The sequence below is a fragment of the Mesocricetus auratus genome, unplaced genomic scaffold (genome assembly GCF_017639785.1).
Source record: "Mesocricetus auratus isolate SY011 unplaced genomic scaffold, BCM_Maur_2.0 Super-Scaffold_100025, whole genome shotgun sequence".
In the NCBI taxonomy this organism is placed as follows: Eukaryota; Metazoa; Chordata; class Mammalia; order Rodentia; family Cricetidae; genus Mesocricetus; species Mesocricetus auratus.
The window spans coordinates 1,410,561-1,435,826 of NW_024429206.1; the positions used below are offsets into that span (position 1 = coordinate 1,410,561).

A 25,266-nucleotide genomic window follows, 5' to 3' on the forward strand; every position below is an offset into this window, starting at 1 on the left:
ACACACACGTGCACACAAGCACGCACGCACGCACACACACAAGACCAGCGGTTTTTACATATGATTTGTTATGATGACTCCAGTAACTCTGTATTTTTGTGCTCATGGAGTTAGTGCTCTTGTTCACTGTCCCTAGGGCCTCCTAACTCCTTGGAGGCATTTCATTGATTGCTCTGCTCTCTACTTGAGGGATGTTCAGTATGTCATAAGTCATTTTTTTGCTTGTAAGCATCCCTCTGCCTGCATTCTTGGAAGCCATGGCATTTGTGGTACTTTCAATATGATTTAATAGTTCCTTCCTCGGGAATGCTGAGACCTCTACCTGGTTGTTTTGTTGTTCAGTTAGCTTCGTGTGTAATGCTGAGACCTTATAACTCACAACCAGCTTCAAAACTCACAGGAAGCAATGCTCTTTTGTCAGCTACAAATTCCCTGGACACAGGTAAGAGTGCTGTCTTTCAGGGCCTATTGCTAGTATACTCTGGGCCAACAGCTTTATTGTCCCAGGTTCTACATTGGGTATAACCACTGTCTTGCAACTTCTTGTAGGGACTTTCAACCAGCTGTGTGAACCTTGTCCAAAAGTCCTCTACTGCTGAAGTGATCTCCACAATTTGTGGGAAACCTTCAAACTTGATCATTACTTTCACTGTATTTCTTTTGCACAGATAATGATTCCCAGTTTGATTAAATCAAAATCTTAATTTACATTTGAGTCTCCATATTTGATGTGTGCTCCTGTTCACATGTGTGTATGCATTTGTTTCTGTTGAGCAGGTGCCCCTGCATGTGTTTTGAGGTAGAGGACATCCTTAACAGTCAGTCCTTTTCTCCTAACTCTGTTGTGAGACAGATTCTCTTGTTGTTAATAGCTGTATAAGCCAGGTTAACTAAGGCCTAGGTTTCCAGGCAGTCTTCTGTTTCTGTCTTCCATGTCCCTCCAGGCTCCCTGGGATTAAAGATGCACACTAGCATAGCTACCTTTTCTGGGTTCTGAGGAGCTGAACTCTCAATGCTTGGGCTTGTGTGGCAAGCATTTTACAACTGAGTTACAGCCACAGCCATGAATTATTAAAACTGTGCCACACAATGTCAAAGACTGAGACATATTTTCCTTGTATGATTCAAAAAGCATCAGTTGTACCAATTTCTGTTCATCTTGCACTAAATGAGGAATAAATACCTTTTAAAGATCCTCACTAGGACACTGAGATTGACAATTAACAAATGGTACCTCCTGAAACTAAAAAGCTTCTGTAAGGCAAAGGACACAGTCAACAAGACAAAAAGGCAGTCCACAGAATGGGAAAAGATATTCACTAACCCCACATTTGACAGAGGGCTAATATCCCTCTTTACAAAGAACTCAAGAAGCAAGTCTCCAAAAACAGCGGAGGATCCAATTAAAAGGTGGGATGCAGAACTAAATAGAGAATTCTCAATAGAGGAGTCTAAAATGACTGAGAGACACTTAAGAAAGTGCTCAACAATCTTAGCCATCAGGGAAATGCAAATCAAGACAACTGACTCCTGCCAGAATGGCTAAAATCAAAAACAACGAAGACAATTTATGCTGGAGAGGAGGTAGAGAGGGGAACACTCCTCCACTGTTGGTGGGAGGGCCAACTCGTACAGCCACTTTGGAAATCAGTATGCAGATTGCTCAGAAAAATGGGAATAAACCTACCACAAGACCCAGCAACTCCACTCTTAGGCATATATCCAAAAGATGCCCATTCATACAAGGATGTCTGTTCCACTATGTTCATAGCAGCATTATTTGTAATAGCCAGAACTTGGAAGCAACCTAGATGCCCCTCAACCGAAGAGTGGATAGAGAAAATGTGGTACATTTACACAATGGAGTACTATTCAGCAGAAAAAAACAATGGAATCCTGAGATTTGCAGGCAAATGGATGACACTAGAAGAAACCATCCTGAGTGAGGTAACCCAGTCACAAAAAGAGAAACATGGCATGTACTCTCTCATATGTGGATTTTAGACATAGATCGGGGGAGTGCCAGCCTACAATCCCATGACCAGAGAGTCTGGGAAACAGAACCTTCATTCAGTGGCTGATGAAAGAAGAGGCAGTCTCCCACGGTTAAGTACTGAGCTGAACTCAAGAAAGCCAGTAACAGAGAGGGAGGACTGATGACCAAAGGAATTAAGACTGGGCTGATTTAACCCCCAGAAACAGCTGACCTGACAAAGGTTAACTTTTGAATCCCAGGCATCAGCCTGGGAATCCAGCATGGGACTGATCAAGACCCCCTGAATGTGGGTGTCAGTGAGGAGGCCTAGGTAATCTATTGAGCCTTGGGCAGTAGATCAGTATCCATCCCGAGTATACACACGGACTTTGGACTCCCATCCAACAATGTGAGATGCACTCTCACTCTGAACTCTTGGGGGAGGGTCTAGGCCCTACCCTGGATGAAATGACAGACTATGGACACCCCCATGGAGGGCCTCACCCTCCCTGGGGAAATGAGGGGATATTGGGGGGGGATCGGGGAAGGGCACGGGAGGAGGGGAGGGAAAGGGAGAGGGACCTGGAACTGACTTGTGAAGCAACCTTGTTTCTAATCTAAATTTAAATTTAAAAAGAAAAAAATAAAAGAAATAAAAAAAGAAAGTGTTCTGCACTCAAATGCTCAGCTTCACAATTAACAGCAATATGCTCATACAAACTTCTTTAATTTAGGCTCAAAGTCTTCTTCTAAAAATTGTGGGTTTCAGGGCCAGAGAGATGACTCAGCAGGTATACATACTTGTCATATTTGCCCAGAATTTGAGTACCTGACAATCAAGAAACAGTCAGACACTGTGCAATGTGTCTATAATCCCAGCACTTTTACAATAAGTGGGAGGTAGAGATAGGAAAATCCCAAAGAGGTTCCACAGCCTGGTGGCCTGGAGTAAGTGGCCAAGTAGCATAGAAAACTACAAACTTTACCTCAAAAAATATAAAAGGAAAAACCACCCACACTGTTGCTCTGTGACTTGGATAGGAATATCATAACATTCATGTCCCCTGAGACAAAAACAAGTTCATGCTAATAAGGGATGGTAAAACCATGATCAGAGTTTAATGTTTTTACAAAAATTTATTTTTACTAAAAAGTACACACACACACACACACACACACACACACACTCACTCACACTCACACCCTCTCACACACAATTCTTTTAAATTAAGGGTTTCACTTTTTAGTTCACCTGACTGTAAACTGAAATAATGGACAAAAAAGAAATCATTTGCTTTTTAATGCTGAACTAACATTGAACACCAAATGTCCTATTTAGAGCTGCTATCACTGTGATGAAACACCATGCCTAAAATCAACTTGGGAACGAAAAGCTTCATTTGGTTTGTATGTACACATCACAGTCCATCATTGAAGGAAGTCAGGGCAGGAACTCAAATGGAGCAGGATCTGGAGGCAAGAGCTGATATAGAGGCCTCGGGAGGGAGTAGTTTACTGGCTTGTTCATTCTGCTTTCTTACAGAACTGAGGACCACCAGCCCAGGATTGGCACCATCTAGAGTTTATTGGACGGTCCCCCATCAATCACTTATTAAGAAAATTCCTGGCAGTTAGATCATATGGAGGCATTTTTTCCATTGAGTCTTAATTCTTTGTATTCATTGTGGATAACTGCCCCTAAAATTACTAGTTGTTTCAGGAGTTTGGGTGCACAATTCACATCTAACAAACACAGTGTCAAGACATTTCAGACAGGAGAGGGATAAAAAGAATAGTATCTAGTATTAGCATTTAATTGTCATGATGGATAACAATGTATTTGATTGTTCAAAGGCCATTTAAAACAGTGATAGAAGAGACAGCATAATTTTCAAAAACTGTGTTGAACATACTATAATACAGAAAAGCATATAAGAAACAGATTGAAATATTATTATGAATTTCACTGTCAAAAATAAAGTATGTTGACACTTTTAGAAGTAAACACGATTAATGTGAAGTTGTCTTAAGTACTAGAACATCACCACTAAAATCAGATTCTGAATGACAAAGTGTCCTTTTTAACTGGGAAGTTGAGCCCTGGTTCACAGTGTTCTTTTGTTTTGGTTGTGCCGTCATTTTCACGCTCACACTCCCTGTGTGCTAGGCTTTCCCAGCTTGTGCTTCTGAGTTGAAGCCAGTCTTCCTCCAGTCATTTTAGGAGTCCGTACTTAAGCAATTGTCACCCTCAAGAACAGCACTAAGACTGCAAAAAGAAGAAACAGTACCTCTTTGACTGAACCACCGAGTGTGCATTCGCACCATTCTGTATTAAAAACTCTGCCATCTGGTGTTGGTTTTCAAATAAGGCAAGTTTGTATGGTGTCAACCCATACTGCAAAGAAGAAAACTTCATTTAATAAATTGACATGCTTCTCAACAGAAATGTTGTCACAGATTTTATAAACAAAGGGATAGATTTTCCTTCTGTCCTTGCTGCAGTTTCACACCCACAGCTGCCCCCTTCCTTCTGACACAACTTTCCCCTGTTAAGTATTTCCTGTGAGCACCAGTCCCCTCCAGAGCTCTCCAAAATCACTCCCTGGTTCAGAGTTTCTGAGCTCCATGGAAATGGACCTCCATTGTCCCACCCTAAAACATGGAATGCAGAGGTTTGCTGTGCCTCTACTGAATAACAGAGCTCAAGTGACCTCTCTGGAACAGTTTCTCAATCTGTTTTCCAAAACTATTTCTTCCCTAGACTAAGAATTATTATTTCCCAAACTGAACATCACTTCCTATTGTAGTGTTCCAAGAAAATGCTGGAGGATGACCCCAGATTTAAGTAGTATGTCCACACAGAGAACCTTTATTCTGCAGAAATAGTCAGTGTTCAGGGGTCAATCACTCATCTAAAATAGCAATAAGGACCCAGATGAATGCATGCAGGCCATTTTAAAGAGACCTGGGGAATTCTAAGGATCTTCGTTCTAATTGGGAAGTCAGAAAACAGATATATGGGGCACATGTTAGCTGGACAGAGCTAGCAACAGTTTCATCCCTTGTGGGCATGCATTTTCACTTATGGTCAGTGGCAGCCAGATCCTGTCACTCTGGGTCTCCCAGCTTCATAATGCCAGGTTGGGAACTGTTCAGCTGATTGGCTAAACTTGGTGGGCAACTTCCTGGACTCAAGCTTAGGCCATTAATTACAATGGAGTTGCTCCTTGTTTAAGATGGAGTCACATTTTGACCACTTCACTATGTAAATGGGTAATCTGGAACAGTGAAATAAAAAATGTCTTTGTGGTATGTTTTCTTCAATGATCAAATTTGCCAATTTGCCTGTGTGCCTGTGACTTGTCTCATTTTCCATTCTAGCCTCAACTCTTAGAGACAAACCACATCAGTAATTTATTTTCAACAGATTTCTGGTTTTTTAACAGAGATATATCTTTAAATTAATTTATTTTTATTGACTGGGTGTATGTCAAGTGTGTATGGGCCCAAAATCTTAGTTGTTTAATTTTAAAATAAAATCCAATGCTGAAACAAAACATACTATGCTGTGTTCTTTTAAACTACTACAAGTGTATGAAAAGTATTATTTAAAGGAAATTTATACTCTGACAGATTCAGTGAGACTGCTTGAGCTTTGGAATGTGGAAGGTGGATCTGAACATCACCGCTGGAAACACACAGGGAGTGAAGTTGACTGATGTTTACCTCTGTTTTGCCTTCAATATCTGCATTGCATTCCAGCAGTTTGCTGGCAATTGTTGTGTTACCCCTGGAAACAGCATGGTGGAGGGCCGTATTCCCAATGAAATCCATCACATGGGGATCAGCATCCTGTGTTAATAATACAGAAACACACTCCACATTGTCCCGCTGGGTGGCCTATGGGTATTGTATAAAGAAAGAAATCTTCAATTCAAGAACATCAAGATAAACATTTCTACAATTGCATTGAATAGTTACCCTTAGATCAGACAAATTATTTAGGTTATGGATGTTATCCTCTTTCTGAGTCAGGTACTTTTTAAGTACCCCAGCTTGCCTAAATTCAAAACCTCTCCATGAAACTTTCCAAGAGGTAGAATTTCAGGGATATGCTACCACACCTAGATATTAAATCATTTCACCAGCACTGTTTGGTGGTGGTTGTAGGTGGGGTGGTTGTTCACTTGTTGGTTTTGATCACTTGAGTTAGGCTGAAGACACCTGGAAAGATGGATCCCGACTTGAAGACTTGGCTCTATCAGACTGGACTCTAGGCAAGTCTGTGGAGCATTCTCTTAATTGAGGTTTATATGGGAGGTCACAGCTTCCTAGCAGTGCTGGCAAGACTGGGCAGGTAGTGCAGAGTTGTATAGAAACTTGAGCATGCCTTGAAAAAGTCATGGAAAAGCAGCATCCCCACCCCATGAACTCTGCTTCAGTTCCTGCCTCTGGTTCCTGATTTGTGCTCCTGCCATGGATTCCCTCATGATGGACTGTGATATGGAATTGTAGACTAAATAAAGATTTCCTTTCCCGAGTTGGTTTTGGTCAGTATTTGATCATAGCTTCAAAACCAAACAAGGACAAGACCTAATCCATTACATACCAAAACTGTTGTCCAATAGCTACCTTAATCAAGGGCGTGCAGCCTTCATCATCAAGTATGTTAATATTGGCGTTGTAGAGTAATAACAGTCTTACAACATCTGGGTGATTGTGAGCACAGGCATAATGTAGGGAGGTCCTGCAAATTGAGAGGACATTTTAGGAAATTACAGATTGCTGTGTAAGGTACATTTAAGTGTGATACTAGATAGCAAAGCTCCTTTCCTTCTGATGTAAGAGAAGTAACTGGAATTTTCATATTTGCAAATTTCCCTACTCAAGTGTTCATTTACTGTGCTAGGGATATATTGCATGTCTGCACCATTCAAGGCAAGTACTCTGTCACAAGCTTCAAACTTCCTCAGAGCAGCCTGTCTGGAGAAAAGAAGACCACATAGATTGAACTTAGCTTTGGTTTGAAACATACTCTAGACACTTTTACTAGTTACTACTCAGGCTTTCTATGAGCTCCATAGTCAATGGGGATTCAACACTGTAGCTATTTTCCACAGTGCTACTGTTATGCTTAAATTCTCATCTTCAAGAGCATGGGAACAAATGTTCCCAGCACCTAAGAACACACTGTTTTGTGGGTACAATGATCATTAGTCTTCCTATTGATAACAAGCACACTATTTCAATGAACAGAATTCTACCTTTTGAGAAGATGAAAAAAAGTTTATTCAACCTATATTCCCTAAGCTGGCCTTGGATTTGATAATCCTCCCAGTAGGGAGGGTTGCAGGCCAGTTCTTCTGTGTGTACCTTACTCTTTACTTCACATTTTAGCATCACTGTCACATATAATTCATGATATTATATGAATATAATTGGCAATAATTTTAACTTTGCTACTATACAAAATAAAAGTCGGTTGTACCTTACATCCAATGAAATATGACACAATTCACAGGCCCTTGGCAATTCTACAGGTCACTTGCATCTATGTAAATTTAAACTCTTAAGATAATGAAAGGTATACAGTTTTAAAATAACAATAACAACAAACAAATTCTAAGTCCTCACTCAACAATATTTTGAGTGTTTTCATTTCTCAATACCAAGAAGTAATGTTTGTATATTTGCTATCCACTGAGACACAGCCCAGACAGTGTCCATGGTAATACAGACACCAAATCATAGCAAAGCAGGTTATCATGCTTTGGCTTATACTTCATTGTTTCTATGACCTCACACCAAATTGGAACAAATCTCTCTGTAAGGAGATAACCCATGACTTCATAGTTCCCTTGCTTTGATATTTAAAGGACTTTAAGTCAAAATCTTTCTCCTTTTACCAATGTTTAAATTCATAGTATGTAAGAAAGCTGACTAGACACAGAAACAGAAAGGCTTTAAGAATTACAGGATCTGGAGAGCTGGTAGAATGTGTATTGGTGTACAGTAGATACGTTAGTTGAGTGTGGGGAATAAATGGAGTTACATAATGGATTAATACAGTTGCAAAATTCAGTGTTTTTAAGATTGCAGGTATTAAGCAAAAGATTTTGTTTAAAAAATAATTTACTGTTATGTTATATTTTATGAATCTCTAATTTAGAAGGCTAAGTAAGCCCTTAGAACTACAGATAAGACCAAGAAGCTCGTGGGCTATAGAAAATCTACTGTTGATTGTCATTGGTTCCCCTTTATAACATAGTGTGAAATAAGAAATAAGGGATAGGAAGGAGGGGCTGTAGTGATTTGTAAAGCTCAGTTGGTAATGCACTTGGCCTGTAAGCCAGAGACCCTGAGTTCAGAGCCGCTAGCATCTTGAAAGATTGCTGCTGGAGAGATGATACAGGAGAACCCCCAAAGATTTCTGGCTGGCAAGTCTAGGTGAAATCAGAATACTCCAAGACACAAAAAATCGAACCCAGTGGGGATTTGGGTGAGAGAAGATTTCTCTAAACCACAGTGCTGTTCATCAGGTAGAGGGACCTGCCAGAAGATCCAAGGGTCTGAGTTCAACCCCCAGTACCCACAATGTGGCAGAACACAACCTCAAATATAGTTCTCTTCTGACCTTCACACATACACACACCTGCACATGTTTGGGGTATATGTGCACTTCACAGAGAGAGAGAGAGAGAGAGAGAGAGAGAGAGAGAGAGAGAGAGAGAGAGTTTTAATGGGATTTAAAGCAATTGAGGAAAAGAATGTCAACCTCTAGCCTTCACATATGTTGCAATGTACACACAGCATATACACAAGGTGGCAGGGGGCAGTGTCATAGTTCTAGTTGAAAATTTCCTTATTAGATCCTTCAGCTAACAAGGGTCACATTGATGCGAAATTTCTTTGAGATTCTTTTTGTGCCTTAATGTTGACATGTTGTGTGAAAATTTATCTCAAGATACAATCTTTCTGAGTGGTATATAACAGCTGGGTCTAACTCTAACTGTAAGGGTTAACACTAACCCTAAACCTGGGTCTAACCCGGAGTCTAACCATAACCCTAACCCAACCCCAATCCTAAGCCTTACACAGAGGTCTAACCCTAGCCTAGATTTAACCCTGGATCTGAAACTAACACTAAACCTAACCCCAACACTAACCCTAACCCTAACCATATCCCTAACCCTAAAAAACACATACATTAAGGGGTGGAGAGATGGCTTGGCATTTACTAGCACTAGTTTATCTTGCAAAAGACCTGGGTTTGATTCCCTGCACCCACACTGCAGCTCCAGGATGTTCAGGACCCTTTCTGATGAACGTGGTGCATTGAAAACGTATGCACAAAAAACACATCCATAAGTCTCAAGGTTTTAAGTAAACACACAAAAATCAAATGAGTGTAGTTTTACTAGACGAATCACTTTAAAGTGCCCAATAATGTGCTCAGAAAGGGACAATTTAATATTTGTAAACTACCTAAAATTCATCGTTATGCTTTTCTTATAGAAGCCCTAGAAGACGCCACTCCAAGGTGTGCAGGTTCCTGATGCTTAGGGGCCAAAATAATGGGGCTCTGTGAAATAAGACCCTTAAGTGTGACTTCTCCACTCCCTCAGGTTATGACCCTGAAGGGGGTGTTTCTACCTGGTTTGCCCAGGCTGTTCCCAACAGTTCCTGCCCCTTCTCTCCTCCTGCTCCACCTACTCCTCCTGCTCCTTCTTCCCCTCCTGCCCCTTGCATCCCCCGGTCCCCATTACCTGTGCCTCCGGTCACATTCGTCCACATGGCATCCATGGAAGTTGATGAGTCTCTCCACTGAAGCTACATCACCCACGCTGGCCGCCCTTTGCAGCTGTCCCACAGGGTCATACCCGATCAAGTAGAGAGGAAATTCCTGCCTGTTACTGGACAGGCACCCACGACCTAGGCATGCAGGCCACAGGCGGGTATACCAGCGAGCCCGCTTAGGGGCTTTAATAGTATGGGCATCGTAATCGAAGTCCTCTTGCATGTTGAGCCTCAAGGCTCTCCCCCTACATTCCCTGCTCTCCCCGCCTCCCAATTTAGCCACCCACACCCTAAAGAACCCCACACTAAATATTTGAAACACTGTTTCAGTCTCCCCACTGAGCCAAAAATGCTCGGGTCGCTGGTTCAGTGTGAGCTGAACACTGCCTCGTCCTTAGTTACACAGCAACAGTGGCATAGTTACAAGCTGTGAGCACACAATGAGGCTCAGCATCTGTCTACTGTGGCTGGAATCTGTGCATGTGCATGTCCATGTCTGACCCCAGTGACATGGGCCTACCATGTTCAGCACACGGGCAAAGCACTGTCAATTGGAATTTTGGAGTGAGCCTAACTTTATGGACTCCAAACAAAACAGAGGAGAGTTTGGTAATGGTTCAGGTCCTTGCAGCCATGCAGCCCTGAGAAAATGCTTCCCTAAGAATGCTCTGATGGAGTTAGAATATTTTCATCCTCACTGAGCAAACCCAGACACAAAAAGACAAATATTATATGTTTGCTCTTTGAAGTATGCTAGCTTTTAAGCTTCGTATATGGAAACTACAATTGGAATAACCATAGAGGTTTGGTACACAGTAAGAAATCAGGAGGGAAGGGGAAACAGTCTATAGTCTTATGAGGATATGAAGGAGAATTAGAATAGGAGGGATTAATGAGAGGGGGTGATACAGAAAGGTAAAGAAGTACTACAGTGAGGGTCAACCAATACTAAAGGCCCTTTAAAATCTATATGGAACCTGAACATCCTAGAGGCCTCCTATACCTATATGATAAAAACTGAAATGGGGCCAAAAAATAACAGGGGATACAAGGCTCCAACTAGACATCATGTGTTACCAAATTAATTCTCCAGTGCCAGGAACTGGTTACAGCCTGTTGGGCCACTAACCAAAGGGACCCATAGAAACCCCCAAATGACACAGGCTATTATTTATTGCCAAGCCTGTTATTTGCTCTAACAGTTCTGCCATGGAATGCAGAGAAGTTGAATTGGTGTCTTACTAGATTATTCAACTACTAACCAGAGTTCATGGAACTGGAAGGTACTCTAGGTGCTACTGGAGGAGAAAGGGAATCCTCAATATCTCTCAGCACAAACCCTGCAGTCTACAATGGAGCCCACATGAAAGCTCACAACCATCTGTAAATTCATTTCTAGGGGGACCAGCACCCACTTGGACCTTGGCAGACACCAGACACACACACAGTGCATGTACATACATGCAGGCAAGCACATATATACATGAAACATATGTGATCTTTAAATAATGATAGGCTTTTTGAGATGTAACACGCTTGTGTAGTAAGTTCACTCTTTTAAAGTATGCAATCCAGTAAGGTCTGAAAATTATGCAACCATCACCCTATTTGATTTAAAAATATCCTTGTTATTCAAGTAGAAACCCATTATTCATTAGTAGCTACTCTTCATTCCTCCAGAACCCGTGCCCTATCAGTTACCAATCTCACTTTCTGCTTTAAGGTTCTCATTCTGGATATTTAACAGAAATCAAACCTCCCAATATAGAAAAATCCCATTCTTCAGTCCTTTGGCTACTTTCAACTGAACTTAATGATTGTAATTTTCACTCACGTTATAGGATGTGTCAGTTCTCTTCCCCTTTCCATGGCTAGATACTACATCATTTTATTAACACACTGCCCTTTGTTTATCCATTCATCAGTCAATAGGTATTTGGGGTTTCTTCCCTTATCAACTGTTGTAAGAACTGTGAATACTCAAGTCCTAGTGGTTGCAACACTTTATATCTACAGCTCCAGCAGTAACACAGGAGGTTTCTGTTCCTCAGTTCTTTTACATGCCCACATGTGCCCCCGCACTTGTACATACTAGACAAGAATTCTTCCCCTGTCCTATATATATTCTAAGCATATAACATGAACTTTTCAGTTTTTAGACCAGACCTTGCTGTCCAGGCTCAACCTCAGATATGTGATATATAATCCTCTAACAAGTGCTGGAATAACAGAGCTGTACCACCAGGATTGACTTAGCTCTTATAATTTCATCATCTTAATCAAGTATCTTCTCATTGAACTTTGATTTGCATTGCTAGAGGGCTGATGCTGTTGGACACCTTTCAATGTGCTAATGGGACATTTGGAAATATGGAGAGATATCTGTTGAGATTCGTTGCCCAATATGTGTCACAGGCCTGTCATTTTGGTGTTGAGTTTAAGGAAATCTTTATTCATTCTGAGGATTCCTAAGAGTCTATGTTTGTTTATATACAACACATGGGAATCAAAGAGCAGTGAAAATATGGTTTCTTCTGGACCCAAATCAATAAGAAAATCAGGGACTTGATCATCTGGCCTTGTGTATTATACAATTACCAACTTAGGACAAATATTTAGTTATCTTAAAATGTTGTACTTCTTATCAGAATTAGAGAGGGAACCTGGAGCCTTCCATATATGAGGCAAGCTCACACTACCCCAGAGCTACAGGCACAGCCCTCTAAGTTCCTTTATAGTTAGCATTTTACAAAGGTTTATTTTATTTAGGCATGGAGAGGAATATAAGAAACACTTCTCTGTTTATGTTTTATGGAAAGAATGTTAAATGGAATAAAACTTGGTAAAGGGGTGAATGAAATGCCTCAGTAGCCACGATCACATTCCATACAAGCCTGATGGCCTGGATTCCATCCAGCTCCCAGATGCCCTCTGATCTCTACATATCTACCTAGGCATCACACACACACACACACACACACACACACTTACAGAGAGAGAGGGAGGGAGACAGAGAGAGAAAGAGAGAGAGAGAGAGAGAGAGAGAGAGAGAGAGAGAGAGAGAGAGGCCATGGAGAAACTCTGCTTATTGGCCTGTTCCCCATGGCTTTCTCAGCCTGCTCTTATGTGAGTGAGTAGCATCTGCACAGATTGACACTACACACAGTAAGCAAGGCCATCCTACACCAATAATTAATCAAGAAAATGTTCCCACTCACTTACCTACAAGCAGTGTAATGGAGACAATTGCTCCCTCTTTCCAAAGTACTTCTAGGTTTGTGTCAAGGTGGCCAAAATCACAGCAGCAAGCAGGGCTGAGGCACTGCTGTGGAAAAGGGAGTCAGAAAGGATGCAAGAGTCAATGATTGGGGGCATTGTATGACACTTGGTCTTCTGGACATGACAAAGTGACTGTACTCATGAATTCAATATAGCTGAATTTTCCTGAAGTAGACATACACAATATTGGAGCATCACCATTCCTCATGTATTGCGAAGGGCTCATAAGGCCCCACCTCTCCATGAGGAATTATGGGAAGTTGATGGAGAAGAGGTGAGGGAGCAGCATGAAATTTTTACAAAGGAGAAAAGTTCAGATAAGCAATCATTCGACTGCTTTTCCTCTCTACCAAAGTACTACAGACATCCTTGTTATATGGATAATGTTCAAGGAGGTAGCTCTTGGGCAGAAAGATTGACTTTTAATGGAAAAATCCACTAAAAAGCTTCTGATACCAAGAAGAGTTTAAAATTAATGACTTTTACTTAGTGCATTTTAACAGAAAACTCTTAACGTGAATATACATACAGATTCAATAAAAATTTCCATCATCTTTCAACAAATATTTTCTTTAAACTTTGTATATGTTTTTCCTACTTCCTGACAGGGAACAGTGAAGACAGAGTAAGGCAGAAAGACATCAGCAGCGCCTGTCAGCAGGTAGGGGTGAGAAAGCACGTGTGTGCTGGGCGGTGAAGATAGAGGAGTGTGTGGGGCAGTTGGTGAGTGATGAGGTTGAATAAGTGGACAGCAGCCTGATTGACAAGGCTGGGTCAGTGAAGGCTGAGGACACTTTTCCTGAACGAAGAGCACAGCACTGACATGGGCTTAAGTGGTGTTTGATTTTTGTGCACAGAGTGAAAAAACTACTATCTTGACAATGCAACTCTTTGTTGAAATTGTGGGCTTCTAGCTGGATTGTTTCACATCTGGGTTCTTTTTTCTTCACAAACAGTTTTCCTGGTGACGCTGTGCTGGCTTTGTTTACAACTTAAAAGTATATGCAGACCCCATGAGTCAAAATGTGGTGGTCTGTCCATAGGTCTATGTCTTTCTGGAGAGTTTTGATATTACATGCGAATGTAACACTGCTGTCCATTCATCTCTGGGAAACATTATTTGAATGTTACTAAAAATTAAATTAGAGAATATATATAGGCTTGTTACCTGCTCAATTTCTAAAAAGAAATATGGGTTAGTTTTCAAGTACTGTGGTTACAGAGAGACATGTATGCTTTTCATGTGTTCTCTTTGGTCATGTTCCAAGTCTCTGGCATTGTACCTGATGGTGAATACATGAGAAGTTACACTTTTCTTCACATCTAGAGAGTCTGTTCACCAAAACTCAGTGAGTACACAGTGCATCCTGCAGCTGTAAACTTGGCACAGCAAAATTATAGCAGATCCCGCAATTCACCTATTGTCAGTGTGAGCCAAATATCACATCTGTGTTGTTAAGCAGCTGATAATTTATATTCATTGAACTGCAGATATTACTGTAATGAAACACCTGAATTGAGACAAGCATATTGATTTTTGCTCACTATGAGTAAAGAGAAATACAGAGCAGTGCACTGGTGCTGGTCTTATGTGCTACTATCTCACCTCTGCCATAAAGTAGCTGAATGGACCATCTTCTATCATCTTTCATTATTTCCATCCTATGACACTTGCACCAATCTATTCCTGTTTCTAGGAGCTGCACAGTCGGCCATTTGCTAGAGTATTACTCATTTATGATGGAGGTGCTTCTACAGAATTCCTTGTGAAGACAACACTTGATGTATTCTTTTCATTCTAGAAAAAAGCATGATCATTTTCATGTATTTTCTGGAAATTTAACTTTGCAAGTTGATTCTTTGAGAAAATCAACAAGATAGACAAAACTTTGTCCAAACTTACCAAACAGCAGAGAGTGAACATGCAAATTAACAAAATCAGAAATGAAAAGGGGGACATAACAACGGACTCTGAGGAAATCCAGAGAATCATCAGGTCATACTTTGAAAACCTGTACTCCACAAAATTCGAAAATTTAAAAGAAATGGACGACTTCCTGGATAGCTATCACTTGCTAAAACTAAATCAAGAACAGATAAGCAATTTAAATAGACCTGTAACCCCTATGGAAATAGAAGCAGTCATCAAAAGTCTCCCAACCAAAAAAAGTCCAGGTCCAGATGGCCTCAGTGCAGAATTCTACCAGAAATTCAAAGAACAATTTATACTAATTCTTCTCAAAGTATTCCACACAATAGAAGCAAAGGGGTCTTTGCCAAACTCTTTCTATGAGGCTTCAATAACCTTGATCCCCAAGCCACACAAATATACAACTAAGAAAGAGAACTTCAGACCAATATCCCTTATGAACATTGATGCTAAAATACTGGCAAATCAGATCCAAGAACACATCAAAACAATCATTCACCACGATCAAGTAGGTTTCATCCCAGGGACGAAGGGATGGTTCAACATACGAAAATCCATCAACGTAATCCACCATATAAACAAGCTGAAAAACAAAAATCAAATGATCATCTCACTAGATGCTGAAAAAGCCTTTGACAAAATCCAACACCCCTTCATGATAAAGGTCTTGGAGAGATCTGGGATAACAGGGACATACTTAAACATAATAAAAGCTATATACAGTAAACCAACAGCCAACATCAAACTAAATGGACAGAAACTCAACGCAATTCCTCTAAAATCAGGAACAAAACAAGGCTGTCCACTCGCTCCATACCTTTTCAACATGGTACTTGAAGTTCTAGCCATTGCCATATGACAATAAAGGGGGATCAAGGGGATACAAATTGGGAAGGAAGAGGTCAAACTTTCACTGTTTGCAGACGATATGATAGTTTACATCAATGACCCAAAGAACTCTACCAGGGAACTCATACAGCTAATTAACACCTTCAGCAAAGTGGCAGGCTGCAAGATCAACTCAAGAAAATCAGTAGCGGCCGGGGCGGTGGTGGCGCACAGCTTTAATCCCAGCACTCCGGAGGCAGAGGCAGGCGGATCTCTGTGAGTTCGAGGCCAGGCTGGACCGACAGCCTCCAAAACAATACAGAGAAACCCTATCTGGTAAAAACCAAAAAAAAGAGAAAATCAGTAGCCCTACTATATACAGATGATAAAAGGGCTGAAAAAGAATCAGACAAACATCACCCTTTACAATTGCACAAACAACATAAAATACCTTGGGGTAACACTAACCAAACAAGTGAAAGACCTGTATCGCAAGAACTTTGAATCTTTAAAGAAAGAAATTAAAGAAGCCTTCAGAAAATGGAAAGACCTCCCATGCTCTTGGATAGGTAGGATCAATGTAGTAAAAATGGCAATCCTGCCAAAAGCAATCTACAGATTCAATGCAATCCCCATTAAAATCCCAGCACAATTCTTCACAGACCTTGAAAGAACAATAATCAATTTTGTATGGAAAAAGAAAAGACCCAGGATAGCCAAAACAACCCTGTTCAACAAGGCACACCAAAAGTGGGCACCAGATCTCATTTTAGATACCTGTGAGTTACCATGTGGTTGCTGAGAATTGAACTCGGAACCTCTGGAAGAGCAACTATTGCTCTTAACCTCTAAGCCATATCTCTAATCCTTGAGAAAACTATTTAATGTAGCATGTGTCTGCCATAGTCACATTGTAGCAAATTGCATTGTTAGAAATAATGATTTTCCTTGAGTTTAATGACAAATAGCTTGTATTTTGTACTGAATGCTGTTATACAGTTCAGTGCCACTAAAATATAACTATGTCATAAATGAAACTACTGTACACAATCCTTTTTGTTACTTAATTTCTTACCCAATGATGTAAACAAAATCACCTGGCTTTTTCAATTGCTTTATGATTTCTAAATTTAGAGTTTGGCAAATCCTATAACTGCTTTCTTGTGTAATTTCCTGTTTTAAGGGGAGGAAGTGTTTTGCCATAAGGAATGTAATACATTTTAGGAAGACTTCAATCCTTATATGACTTCCTTTTCTTTCTCTTGTCTTCTTTTTTCCTTCTTTTCCTCTTTCATTCTTGTTTATTGCTTTTCTAAAGTTCTCGAGGTTGAACACAGGGCATTGTGAGCATCTAGGCAAACACCCTTCCTATCAACTTTAATATTTTTCTTTTAGTTTTTTGTTAAATAGAACAGGGTGAGATGATACCATTTCCATGCTGTAAAACATGATTTCCAAAAGAGAATGGACACCAGAAGGAAGTTAAAAAAATGACATCATTATGTATTTTAAAGAATTAGCTGCTTCTCCATTGAGTCTGAAGAGACTCTGTGACAATGGAAGGAACACTGCAGAGTTTGTACTTTCAGCAACTGTCCCACAGTATCTTTTATACCTAAGCGCCCATTGAAAACCACACTAAGAGGTGAAGTGAAGATGGTTGATAGTGTTGTGATGCAGGCACCATTTCTTCTATCATTTTATTATGAATTTTGTTGCTCTTGGCATTTGTGGTGATGAGGACTGACCGAGTCTTCCTGCACCATCAGCATAGCAATTCTACTGAGCCACAATTTCAGCCAGTAGTTGGTGGGACAAATGTCCTTCCTGGTCATGGGGAATGCTGAGAAGGCACAATAAGTTTCTCTTATTTTGAACAGGAAAAACATGACTGTTTTATTTTTAACACTTACTGCATGTGCACAGGGAAGGCTTGAGTGAGTGCATAGCTAGTGTATGTAAGCGTGTACAGTGATCCATGTCAGAGGTGACCCATGGAACTTGCTGCTCCTGTCTCACAGGTGCTTCTCTGCTGCTCTATCCCCTGAGTTAGGGCTGGGGTGCATTACTACCAAGGGCGGGACTTTTCCAATAATTCTGCTCATGTGTGATGACAGATGCTTTCATGAGCATCCTTTAAGAGTCACACAAGGCTGGGAAGACATCTGGAGCTAAGGAGCTTCCTCCCTCAAAGGGGACAAAGAGGGTGAACTTGGTGTCCTCCTTTGAACTGTTGGTAAAGGTCTTTGTCCACTTCTGTTTGTTTCTGCTAGGTTTTGTCATGATGCAGGGACAGTAGCCATACATCCCTGTGGTAGGAATTTGCGTCACATACTGAACAAATTCAACTAAAAAGCTGAACAAGTTACTTTGTTTTCCTGGACAACAAAATGTATATAGGCTCATTTTTATTATTTTAATTTTAAATAGCTTGCTTCACATGTCAATCCCAGTTCACTCTCCCTCCCCTCCTTCCTCACCCCCCACCACCACCCCCAGCTTCCCACCCTATTGCCACTTCCTTCCACATAGGGAATATCTAGAGTCTGTCATTTCACTCAGAGCAGAATTCAGGCACTCCCCTAAGAGTCCAGGCTGAGAGAGCATCCCTCTTTGTGTTATGGACACACGAAGTCCGTTTGTATGCAAGGGATAAACACTGATCCACTGCCCAGGGCTCCATAAGTTGCCCAGGCCTCCTCACTGACTCTCATATTCGGGGGTCTGGATCAGTCCCATGCTGTCCTCCCAGCTGTCGGTCTGGGGTCCAAGAGCTCCCCCTTGATCAGATCAGCTGTCTCTGCTGGTTTTGCCAGCCCATTCTTTGCCAATTTGCTTATCGCTCCTCTCTCTGTGTCACTGGGTTCCTTGGGTTCAGTTCAGTGTTTAACTGTGGGTGTTTGCCTCTGCTTCCATCAGTCACAGGATGAAGGCTCCCGGATGGTTATAGACATCAAGTTCATTATTAGGAATGGGCATTCAAGGTGGTCTCTCCACTATTGCTTAGCTTGCCAGTTGGTGTCATCCCTTTAGATCACTACAGGTCTCACTGGTGCCAGATCTGTCTTACAACCTATGATTTCTTCTTCCCCCTATTCTACCTCCCACTCAACCTTCCTGTTCCCCCATGACCTACTTTCTCTTCCTCTTGCTTGTTTGTTTTGTTTTTGAGACACAGTCTCTTCATTACATAGTTCTGCCTGTCTTGAAAATCATAGGGATCCAGTTTAAAATTGTGTGTGCCACCACACCCAATGTAGAATTTTTTTCAAGTACAATTATCCCCAAATCAAACAAGGAGCACATGAAGCTACTTTATGACAGTCAATTGATGACACTCATGCTGGGAAGGATGCTGCTCTCCATGTGTCTGACAGAGTTCATTTAGGATCATCACAATTGTGTATGGGTGTTTTTTAGGTATTATTCTTGATAAATTTATGTCACCTTTTATTTTAAATACATAGAAAATGGACAAATTCTACATGAGGTAATCAACTCCAAATGAATATGTACTCTAGAAGAATCTCTATATTGGTCTCAAAAAATTGATAACTAAATACGAGTCTAATCATTTTTGTATGTTATGTTTTACTAGAATTGTAATAAAACAGATTTTGCTTTTAGTTTTAGAAGTACGTCACTGCACGGACCCGATGCCTTTTTGCAGGTAAGGTAAAAACAATATATTAATACTAGAAAAATCAAAACAGCTAGTTTATTCTTGCCTGTTCTCTCAGATAAACACCCTTTTATCTATTTAATTTTTGCTTTGTCTCATATTTACCACAGCATTATCAACTTATTTTTAAAATTTTAAAAATTTCTTTTTAGTTCCTATGGACATTTATACTCACCAATCATTTCCACAATATCAACTCTGTGTTTTAGAGAATGAGCCTCCTGCTGTCAGTCACACACTGATGTCTCTCTGACAGTCCTCAGCTTTCCAAAACCTTCTGAAACCACCTTATGAGCTATAACTCCAAGGCATTTTTCCTTCTGAGAGCACACAGTGTTGGGGATCTCTGGGGCCCCTGGGTCGAAGTCAGAGAGGGTAGAATGTGCTGTTTGACTGTCCCACAGCCTAACCTAATCCTGAAGAAAATCAAACACAAGAGGGAGTCGAGTCAGGAAGATCTCATTTATTGTTCAACAGGAGAGTCCTCTTTTGACACGACAGTCTTCATCGTGGGCCACTCCCCTTCCTGGTGGGACATGATCTGTGCTCCTCCGTACTACAGAATTAGGGACCATTCTGAGACAGGATTACAGGAAACATCAAATTACCTTCCTCCTTTCACACCATCCCCACATGCAGAGGCCTTTGTGTCAGGTGTAGCATAGTTCTGTGCTCATATCACTTCCATAATAGAGGACAACTGCATTACCTTTTATGGGGCTATGTATCAATTAAACAATTGATACACATTAGTATACAACATGTACCCCAAAATAAAAGATCCAAAAATATCATAGCTGATGTCTAAAGTACAGATTCATAATTTTCAGTCACTAAAACTGTTCTCAGACACACCTTGTAGACAGCAAGTTAATTTTCATTTGGAATTCTAAACGGTTCCAAAGTAAAATCCTGACATTGTCCACTGAGTTTTATTGTTGTTTGCTCCCATTTTTATCTTATTAAGTTCATATAAAGGATTGTTTGGAATAGAAACAGGCAGATTGTGGTATCAAGATTCACTCATGAATAAGCTACAAAGAAGAACTTGAACATACCCAAGTCCACGGTAGCCTGTAGGAGTGCTACCAAAAGCAAGAATCTATTCTCTGGTCCATAAACCAAGCTCTTGGGAGATAACATCACATTCATTGAGAAACCCACAAAGATCATGACAATGAAGGGACTTTGTGCTCTAGGAGTACAGAATAATATGAGCTGTGAAATCAGGGCACTAATTTTATTTTGCTCATGAATATAATTCATCATTTATGGCAACCTTAAAAGTGACTGGGGAGGAACTAGTGTCTTCCTTCATGAGGATATTGTTGTTTTATTTCTTTTTCTAATTCATGTACTTGAAACAAGGTGTCTGATTCTGGAGCTGTCTGACAGCCAAAAGCTCAAATGATCCCCTGTCCTAACATTAACAGTGCTGCGTGACAATTGTATGTGTTCATGTACAGCTTTTTATGTGGGTCCTGGGGATTCAAACTCAGACTGGTGTGTGTGGGCAGCAAGCGCTCTAATTAATTGAGCCCTCTCCCAAGCCACCAACTGTCATTTTTTATTTTTAAATACAACTATGAGTGAGTCTTCACTGAATGTCTTATAGATTGATATAAGTTGAAACGCACAAAAGGAGCAAAAATCTTATAAACACGGGTCAATATTGAATGACATAAATGCAAAGTGTCATTTAATATCTTTTAACAGAGATCCTAGAATAACCAAACCTTCCCATTGATACATTTTTATTCTAAAGGCTCTCTGATGAACCCAATACTCCTGAATCTATAAGAGAGGACAAGGACCGTCCCTCTGTTACAAAGGTAAAATGATCCATTTTGAAAATAATTTTTATGAAATTTTTAATGCAGCAGTAGTACCTACCACAGTTTTATATAGAAACTTGGTCAGAAAAAAAATTTGTAGGTATGGACAGTCCTTTCTATAAACTCCGAGTGATCAGTAAGTCCTTGCAGGTAGTAGTGGCCCAATAAGAGAACGAACTGGAAACAGTGAGTAGAATTTGAGTGCAGTCCTCACATAGTAGATGTTCTGTGTTTGCTCAAGGATGGTTTGCAGAAGCAAACACACAGTAGAGAGATTTTGAAACCTGACTATGGTAATACCCCCGAATACATTTTAATGGGTCCCGTTGTTTCAGTGCTTTGGGAATCACCAGGGAAACTTTCCTTACCTTTCGCATAAATCGGGAAGGCTTTATCTTCCCTTGGACACTCCTGTTTCAGGATCACACAGGACAGCATCTCCCCAGTTTGTCTTTGCTTCTGTATTACACTAGCAGGGAATTCTGGAAATTTGGCCATTTGTAACATATTCACAAAAATTTTCTTTATGAAAAGATTACAGCCTGTTTTCTAATTGATTCCACTAGGATTGCAATGAAAACCCTTCCTTGAGTTACACAGTAAGTATCTTTTCCCCAATTAGCCAGCAGTCTAAAAGTGAAGATTCGAATACCATTTAATAATACATTAACTTCTGGATATTGTTCTGTATTTTAAAATAGCATACACTTATATTCTTTGCGTCACATTCAAACACTTTAAATACTGGAGGTTTAACTAGTCATTTGTATACTCATATGAAAGTGATTTTTATCCCTGAGAGCTGCTGGAGGTTAGGAAATCTGGTTGTTTGTAATCTGGAGTCCTAGGATGAAGGTTTATGTGAATCATTGCTTGCATATTAATGACTTGAATGTGAATCAATGGACAAATATGTTCCTACCACACTAATAATTAAATGAGAGTTTACTTATGAATGGAAAGTAATATGTATTTTGACTCCCAACCATATATGAGAAAAACTGATGAAAGAGTGCCAATTAAACTTAATCTTTTCATAAAAGTTTCACAAAATTCAAAATATAGGGAATTCAGTTTAGTCTCAGCCACAGGGCAAAGCCAGACATCTCAGTTCATGGTTTTCTCATAATCTAGCTTACCTGACTAGTTTTACTTCTAGATGATACCATAGTAATTTGTAAATTGATTCCTTTTTAAGTAATAGTTTCTACTTTTCATGTTTCAATACCCTGTGACTGTTAAGGACTGAGTAATTTTGAACTTGTGCACTTCACCACAAAAGTCTTAATTTCAGAATCAAATAAGGAAAGTTAATTTTCTACAATTCCATTGCAGGAAACACAGAAACAAATTTCACATACTGACAAGATGGACAGAAAAAGGAAGGGGTGAGAGGTTGGACATGTGAAATGAACCTATGAACCTGTGTGGTTTGGGATACAGACCTGAAAAGAAAACGTTTCTCATGGTAATGCCCTCCAATTAGAAAAGTAATATTTGCTTGAGTGGAATGATGTGTCTACGTTCCTTGGTCTGCATTATTGCAAATAGTGTCAGAGAAGAGGAACCAGCATGGAACTTGTCGCCAGAGAAGAGGAACCAGCCTGGAACTTGTCCTTCTCCTCCTTCGTACCCTCACTCCTGGGAACAACAACGCTAGTCACCTTCAAAAGCAGCAGTTTCACCCTTCCTAATGTGACAGATTAATATAATTCCTCATATTATGGTGACCCTAACCATCAAATTATTTTTTGCTACTTCATAACTATAATTTTGCAAATGTTACAAACCATAATGTCATTATCTGTGTTTCTGAAGGTCATAGGTGACTTCTGTGAAAGGGTTCTATGATCCCATAATTGTTCTAGACCCATAGGTCGAGAACCACTATTCTAATGGGTAAGTGAAAGTAAATTAGACTATGGAAACAAAATTCAGAAATTGAGGAAACTTTAGCACAAGTGAAGAGAACTCATAAAAATACAGAGAATAAATAATAAAGACTCCTGAAGTAGGTACTGTCAACATCAATGTTTCAACATACTTGTATGTTTAACTCGGTTTATTTTATGTGTATACATTTGCTTGCATTATCTCTGTGCACCTTGTGTGTATGTGTGTTGCTCACAGACATCCAACATGGCATTTGATCCCCTGGAATATGTGTTCCTGATTATTTTCAGCCAGCAGGTGGATGCTGTGAATCCAACCCAGGTCTCTACAAGAGCATCAAGGGTTAAAAATACCTAAGCCATCTTTCCAGCCCCAGGATTGAATATGTTTGATATGCAAATAATTTGAACATAAGCTAAGATATAAGTGGAAATAAGTAGTCAATCTCATGATGATTGCCTACTTCCTGGTCCATGAAAGCAGGAAAAACAGAATAAGAGGCTGGGCATGTTGGTGCACAACTGTAATCCCAGCAATCATGAAGCAGAGGCAGGCTGGTCTCTGTCAGTTCGAGGACACTCTGGTCTCAACTTACTTGGTGGTTGGGGAAGGCAAGGCACACACGTGCCATGCAAGAAGTGTAGATGTCAACGAATAGTTTACAAGAGTCAGTGCTCTCCACTTGCAATTTCAGGCTCAGGGATCAAATTCCAGTTGTCAGCCACCCTGGACAGTGCTCTTATCCACTTAGCAGTCTCACTAGCTCTCTGACTTACACTCTGACTGAAAATATTTTAGTATTCATACACACATACACACACACACACACACACACACTCTAGCATTGTAGTTGTTGGTTTTTTCTCTTTACTCTTTAGCTTCGTCTTTTGTGTATCCACCATCTGGCTCCCAAATAAACCACACATGGAGACTTATTCTTACTTATAAATGCCCAGTCTTAACATAGCAAAAACAAGCATAGAAATGCATGAACAATAAGAACACACCTATCCTAATGGTAAATACCTTTTAGAATCAAATGAAATTGTGTGTTTATTAAATAAATGGTGTCTATATTTCCCTTAGTACTCCTATTGTGTAACTAACACTTCAGGAAATCTGTGTTTTACCTGGTACAAAGACCTCAGAAAATGTTGGAACCACCACATCTACCATCATTGAGGTTCTATAAATGACTGACTATTTGAAATTCAAGACAGTGTTCCATGCCATCTTCTCATTGAACCCATGCTACAAACTCCTGTGACCCAAATCAGGAGCACATCACAGTATTTTTGGGTCTGGCCACATAGCATCCAGAGACTGTTCCTGACACACATCTCTCTGCTCAAACCTCTTCTTATTAGTGTATCTTTGTCCTTGGTTGAAATCTTTGCCTTTACTCAGTACCTCCCAAAGAAAATGAAAACAGCCAGGTAGGTCTCACAGTGATACAATTTCTAAATTGGAATGCCTTCTAACAAGCACTTCCCAGTTTTAATCTGTTTAGTACTAATTTTAGAGAGTAACTGATGAAAATAGAAATGGAATGCAGAGGGAGAACAGACGTTCAGTGTGGTTGAAAGTGAGATTCCTCATGACAATTGAAGCTCTCACAGTAGTAATCCATGCATGGTTCTACATCAGAGGGAGGTAGCAGCTGATCTGAACAGGGGAGTGCTCTTGGACCCCAGACCGACAGTGGGGAGGCCAGCATGGGACTGATCTGGACCCCCCAAATGTGAGTGTCAGTGAGAAGGCCTGGGCAACCTATGGGGCCCTGAGCTGTGGATCAATGTCTATCCCTGGTATACAAACTGTCTTCATGTGCCTATAGCACAAAGAGAGATGCTCTCTCAGCCTGGACTCTTAGGGGAGTGCCTTGACCCTACCAAGAGTAAAATGACAGACTCTAGATATCCCCTATGTGGAAGGATTTGGCAATTGGGTGGGAGGGAGGGGGGGAAGGGGAGTGCGGGAGGAGGGGAGGGAGAGGGAACTGGGATTGACATGTAAAACAAGCTATTTAAAATTAAAATAAAAAAAA

General features: G+C 40.4%; 1 protein-coding gene and 1 long non-coding RNA gene across 2 annotated transcripts in view; one reads left to right on the forward strand and one right to left on the reverse strand.

Moving 5' to 3' along the window:
• LOC121134021 overlaps positions 1-10,124 on the reverse strand; it is a 32,829-nt gene extending 22,705 nt beyond the window's left edge. The window contains exons 1-4 of the mRNA XM_040731586.1: positions 9,742-10,124; positions 6,608-6,722; positions 5,702-5,875; positions 4,264-4,370 (exon numbers count right to left, since the gene is read on the reverse strand). Of these exons, the coding sequence (XP_040587520.1) occupies positions 4,264-4,370; positions 5,702-5,875; positions 6,608-6,722; positions 9,742-9,995 (650 nt within the window). The 5' untranslated portion in view covers positions 9,996-10,124. The remainder of the gene's footprint in view (positions 1-4,263; positions 4,371-5,701; positions 5,876-6,607; positions 6,723-9,741) is intronic.
• Positions 10,125-10,279: 155 nt separating this feature from the next.
• LOC121133923 lies at positions 10,280-22,907 on the forward strand. Its single transcript, XR_005870934.1, has 6 exons — positions 10,280-10,381; positions 13,660-13,712; positions 19,437-19,479; positions 21,257-21,323; positions 21,893-21,925; positions 22,662-22,907. It is a non-coding gene; the product is annotated as an uncharacterized LOC121133923 (long non-coding RNA).
• The last annotated feature ends 2,359 nt before the right edge of the window (positions 22,908-25,266 follow it).